This window comes from Aphelocoma coerulescens, chromosome 2 (genome assembly GCF_041296385.1).
Source record: "Aphelocoma coerulescens isolate FSJ_1873_10779 chromosome 2, UR_Acoe_1.0, whole genome shotgun sequence".
Lineage (NCBI taxonomy): Eukaryota > Metazoa > Chordata > Aves > Passeriformes > Corvidae > Aphelocoma > Aphelocoma coerulescens.
Genome location: NC_091015.1, coordinates 66,823,345 through 66,829,344, shown reverse-complemented (window position 1 = coordinate 66,829,344; position 6,000 = coordinate 66,823,345). Strand labels below are relative to the sequence as shown.

At 33.1% G+C, this 6,000-nt stretch overlaps 1 protein-coding gene across 1 annotated transcript in view; it reads right to left on the bottom strand.

Annotated features, from left to right (window-relative positions):
* The window catches only part of LOC138105163 (solute carrier family 12 member 7-like), a 54,195-nt gene that overhangs the window by 455 nt on the left and 47,740 nt on the right, over window positions 1-6,000 (bottom strand). Inside the window, exons 7-10 of the mRNA XM_069004844.1 lie at window positions 4,760-4,934; window positions 2,821-2,939; window positions 2,056-2,154; window positions 1-186 (exon numbers count right to left, since the gene is read on the bottom strand). The exon at window positions 1-186 is cut by the window's left edge and continues 455 nt beyond it. Of these exons, the coding sequence (XP_068860945.1) occupies window positions 63-186; window positions 2,056-2,154; window positions 2,821-2,939; window positions 4,760-4,934 (517 nt within the window). The 3' untranslated portion in view covers window positions 1-62. The remainder of the gene's footprint in view (window positions 187-2,055; window positions 2,155-2,820; window positions 2,940-4,759; window positions 4,935-6,000) is intronic.

Below are 6,000 nucleotides of genomic sequence, written 5' to 3'. Positions count from 1 at the left end.
ATAAAACAGCTTTTTGCTGAGTGGTAAAGATATTAAATATAGAATAAATAAGATATATGGTCTTACCCTCTATATTCTATGTATTTGTATATACATCCTGCGATTAGCATGGCAATCAAAGCATAGTACCAAGAGCAAATGAACATCAAGGCAAGACATAAACTCATCCCCAGGAATGAAAGAGTCCTAAAAGAAACCATTTTTTTCCATTTTTTTAAATAGGCATGCAAATGTTCTACAAAAATAATTTCTTATATAACTTCCAGAAAGGCCTTTCTTCCTTCAAAGGCTATTTTTTAGCTACTATAAAAGCAAAAATACATTGTCCCAATTTGAGCTTATAAGAAAAAACTGCATTCCGAACCTTTGTGTGACATAAATAATACATCTGAATTAGATATAATAATATATTTATTACATTTGTCAGTGTTGAAACTTTATCAATACCTCCAAGTAAGGTCTGTTTCAAAACATATTATCACTTATTACTGTTGATTTGAATTTATGCTAAAAAAATTCTAACAGTAATAAACAACTTTGTTACTTCCACCAAAATAGTTGATTAGTTTAAATTCAATTTGACTCATCAATTCTATTCCTCACTTCTGTTGTGGTCTGTCTCTCCAGCAATAACACAAGTCAGTAGAATACAGAAAACAGTCTTCTAAAAGTTATAAAGAAAGAATGACTAAGCTGAAAAAATTACAGAAGTATTGCCAGACTTAAGTCTGTATGCCTGGTTTGCCCACACTTATTATCAAGTATAGATGTAAATAATTTCAAAATGGACAGTTTTGTGTATACTTTTAGTCACATACAACCTCCCAAATTCATTTTCACCCAATTTCCAAATTAGAGTTAGCTTTGACTATATCGACAGAGTGTCAATAGACCCAAGTTTGGTTTGGTACCTTTAGTTTGCTTCTTTAGTACATTGAGTTAAATTTTAAACTAAGGGAATGCTTTCTACCAGTTCTGAGCACAGCAGTCTTGTAGTTAGTCTAAATAAATAATAGCCGCTCTTTTATGTCTGAATTAACCTAAGACTCTACTTTCGCTCAAAAAACAAAATGCCATCCCAATTGCAGCTGAACATTCCAACACCTGCTTTGGCTAGAAGTAGTCACACAGTGAATCAGCTGCCTCACGGATGTCTCTGAGAAAAATATAAAAATGAATTGTTGCCAAATGCATGTATCTGGAGGGTTAGGTGTCAAACTAGTATGTAACTACGGAGCAGATTCAACAAGTTTTTTCAAAGCTAAAACTGCAACATTCCATTTTCACTCAACTCTTTGAAAGGAAAAATCATAAGCAGCTCTTACATCCTAAAATCACAGCAGCTTATCTACTAAATGCTCTAGTATTTAAGGTTATATTAGCAGTAAAATTTCTCAATAGAATTACTTTAAATTAAATTATGTACTTTTAACATACAGTTAAAAAAAAAATAAAGCAGTTTCCCAATCTTAGTTTGAAATGTTTAAACTCTTAACATAATTAAAAAAGACTAGACAAAAACCCCACACTTTCACCTTTTGTGTTATTGATCTTTACTCACTTTTTAAAAGGTTGACTTCAGTTACCAAATGCTATGTCCAAAGCATATTTTAAAACCAGTCATCACATAATCAATGAGCCAACTGATGTATATTGAAAGAGATTTTTTTTCTGTAGAAGTTTTGGGTTTGTATATTTTTTTGCACAACCAAAATCAAAATTGTCCTAACCTTCCTGAACACTTTTACCAGTTCTCCTTAAGTATATACACAATTCAGATTTTATGGTTTTTCATCCCCATTTTCACACAGAAGATCTCTTGGCTTATAAGCAGAATAAAATGTCATCCTGTAACCCCTTTCCAAACCAGCTACACTGATCATGAAAACATGTGGCTAATGTTATTACTATGGTGCTATTCCAAACACATGAAAAAAAATTATGCTCTAACTCATTTAGGTCAGAAAGGAGATTTTGTTTTATTATTGCAATAAAATCAACAATTTAGGGTGTATAGTTAGTTTTAACCCTTTTGAATGAAGAAATATTCCCTACCAGTGGTAATACTTGAAACGAGGTCTCCAGTTGGGAGTTCGCAAAAGTGTCTGAACTGCGCAAGCCAGATTTACAAACATATAGCACATAAGGAAAAACCTGTTAAGAAAGGAAGAGCATTTTCTAATAAGAAATGTACTAGACAAATGTGCTTTAAAATGTAAACAGAATCCAAAAAAGGGAAGAAATGGATCCATTTTCCTGTGCACTGTGTTTACAGTGGCCAAGAGAACACAAGACATACATTAAGATTACTTATAGAATATTAGGCCTCAAAATATGGTATCACATGTATTTTGGAAACAAATGCAGCAAATAACTGACAATCATGGTGTATCATTTTTGGCTGGGACAGAGTTGATTTTCTCTTTCTATAGTAGCTCAGATGGTATCATGTTCTGGACAATGTCAATAAAATAAAATTCTATTCATATTCTAAAATGTTGAATTGTTTTTTCTGTCTCTGTTAGATGCACTTTACTTAAATAGCAGTAATTGTTATTTGAAAATCCAAGTTTTTTTAAAAGTGGAACATACTTTTATTAGCATTCAAGACCTCTGTCATGGAAAAAATTTTTTGGGCCTAGAAATCAGTTCAACCAAAACATTTTGTTGTTTTATATTATCTGTGGGATCAAATAGAAATACAATTTGCTAGAAAACAAAGTCTAACGTATTATTTCAAAAAGAAAAATAATTACCTACTTAATTTAAAAATAAAATACTATTTAACTTAAGAACACAAAACACCACACTCATACTTACATTGAAAGAATTGGTGCTACACTGTCCAATGAGGCTATCAAAATTCCTATTTCACAAATACCAGCAGTGAGGAGCAGAGCCCAAGTTGGTTCTCCATTTGCTTTTCCATGACCAAATATCTATTTCAATTCAAGATTAGGGAAAGCTGTTCATTATACAATTATGAGCCATGGTACAAATCATGAACTAACTTACTTAGTTCTAACTGGAACTAAAAGTAGACATTGGTTACAAAGGAAAATGATGCAATCTATACTGTGAAAAATCAAAACTAAAATTGCAGAACACATATTTCCAATATTAAATATGCTTACTAATGTAAGCAATGACTACATAACATTAAAGTACTATTGCAGCTGTTGTTGAAATATTCTTAAATAAATTAAAAACCATATGGATAAGAAATTTATGCCCAGTAAAAAGTTAATACAGTATTTTTTGTAACACAGAAATGAGGTGTCAATTCAGTCCTTATCAACATAATAACATAAGGAGGACTTGGATAAGACTATGATCCTGCACAGAGCCCTACCCAAAACCATTTTGCATGTGGCAATTTCCTTTGTGGAGAATTCTATCCAGCTATACTGGTGACAGATAGCAAAATGCTTTGCCTGAAGTTCCAGTGGTATTTATTCTCTTCTGTATTTCTCCATTCAATTACAGAAATTAAGTCCTTATTCATTCTCCATACTGTCTTCTGTAGCTTCCTGTCCTCCATCAATTTTCCTACCATTATATTAAAATCCCCCTTTTTTCTACTCATGTTTCAAGTATTTTGGTTTTTTTTCCTTAAATGTCATACTCTTGCTTCTATAATAATCTCCTTTCATTTCCTTGATTGTCCATGCAGTAGCCATATCACTCCAAAACTGCAAGTGCATCCTCAAGTGTCAAATCCCTCTTTAAATATACTGCTTCTCTTCAATTCCCTTTCTCTCACTTCCCAAACCACAAATCTTTTCCTTTTGATTCTTCACTCCTTTCAAGTCTAACTCTGAAGACATGTAATTATAATGTCACCCTCTCTGTACCAAATTTTTTCTTCAGGCAAAAGTAAATTTTTCTTGTTTCTCTTTCTCTATACTACCCAGCACTTACAACTTATTGCATTATAACCCCTTTGTGTTGACAAATCGAACTCCACCACTACTCAGTCCCTCCACCCTAGCATACTTAGTGTATTTACTTCCCATTACAGATACTGATACTCTTGCAAGTCTTGAGGTAAGCTTTCAAACTCCAAACTTCACCATAGAGATCACAGCTTTACTCTCCAGACACTATTATCTTTCCGAGCCTTATTTACTAATTTTTAATTCAAGTGTTGTTGTTTAGGTTTTGCAGAAGCAGCCAGCAAGAATTCTCTCATCATCTTCTGTTTGCCAGCTCCCTTACTTTGAGAAAAATCTGATTTATTTCTTCTTAAAACATGCACAGAGGTGTTGGAACAAATCTTCATGTTTGGAGTAGTGGGATAGAATTCTACTGTTATATCTTTGCTGACTTCGTTTACCTTACAAAAATGAATAAAAAGTAGGTTTATATCTCCATAATATGAGAAGTATTATGCATTTCCATAGTGAGATTAAATAACTGTTCACAAATACAAGCAGTAAACACAGCGTGGAGTCTAGAATTTCAGTTATTAGTTGCTTCTTAGTTCATTTATTTCCATTTATAGAATACTATATTCTCAGTTTGGAACCACTAACTTTCATGTGTAAGAACAAACATAATTAAATTGCACTGCACAAAAGTACTGAAGCTCAAACTTTGTCCTACAATAGCCTGATCTATTATTCTACACAAATAGAACTGAGTTCCAAATCTTTTCTTCACATTCTACAGGAACAGCAGAAATAATGCCTCATATTTTTTTGTCAAAATAGAAGTCACATTGGAAGTACTGTAACAACAAGAACAAAAGAAATCTCACTTGAATAAACGGTACAATGCCATCTCTTGCAATGGCCTGCAACAGCCGGGGTGCACCAGTGAGACTCTGGAGACCAGCGCCACATGTTGAAAAGAATGAACCAATCACAATAACCCATGGAGAAGGCCAGGCCAGTGTACCAACCACCAGATTTCCATTAACTGCTTCTCCAAACCTTAGGAAAGAACAGGGGAAACAAAAATAATTAAAACAAAACAAAAAAGAATCAGTAAGCATTAAAATAACTTTTAATATAGTTTCAACACCCACATTTCAATGTTTTTGGACAACAGCACTTTTTAACAATAAACACTATGTTACAGTACACACTATAGGATTTCCCAACCAAGCAATCTCTCTTTACCGTGCTGTTTTAAAGACAGTAAAATTGCTTCACATTAAGTGCTGCCTCTAAGCAGTTATGTAGCAATTACCAAATATCTTGGCAAACTTTTCAGAATTAACAGCAATAGCAGGAGTATGTACATATGTATCTTACAGATTCTTGTGACAGCTAGGAACTAGATGGCAGAAATCTGTTCCACTAGTAATACAAGTATACCCTGGGGCATAAGCAGGAGATTCACAAAAAGTATTAGCCCTTCCTTTTAAAAGTGTGACACTGACAGACAACAAGTAAACAGAGAAATTACTAGACACAACGATTTTGAGTTTTCCACATCTTCTGGCTGTTTTGCTACCTGATGCAATTTTTAATTTACTACAGCAAACAAGTGGGTAGAAGTCAGGAAGAGGTGCTTTCATCACAGTCCTGAGTGTCCCATCCAATACTACCGCCACTATTTTTTTTGATACTTAACTTAATGTTAATTTAGGCATGACTTGAATAAACTACAAAAATGTTATTCCTTGCTCACCCCTCCTTCGAATTGACAGTTTTGTTTTAAAAGCAAGTAAGGTTCTTGTAGTTCAATCTTACTGTTGTTAGTAAGCAGCCAAAATTTATTTTAAGGCTATCTCTACCGTATATATATATATATATATATCTCACTATTATGTTTTTCCAATGAGTTCAGGTTTTCCAAAATAAAAGGAAAAGTCTACAGAAATGAAAAAAGATAAAAACTAAGAAAAATTAAGTGCTTTTTATCTTTTCAGACCTGCTATTAAAATAGGGTCAAGAAACACAGCAATAAAGTGAATAAAATAAGTCAGTGTTCAAATTCTTGCTTATGCCCAAGTTTGGATGCATGACTACATATATTTTCAGCAGAGGGGAA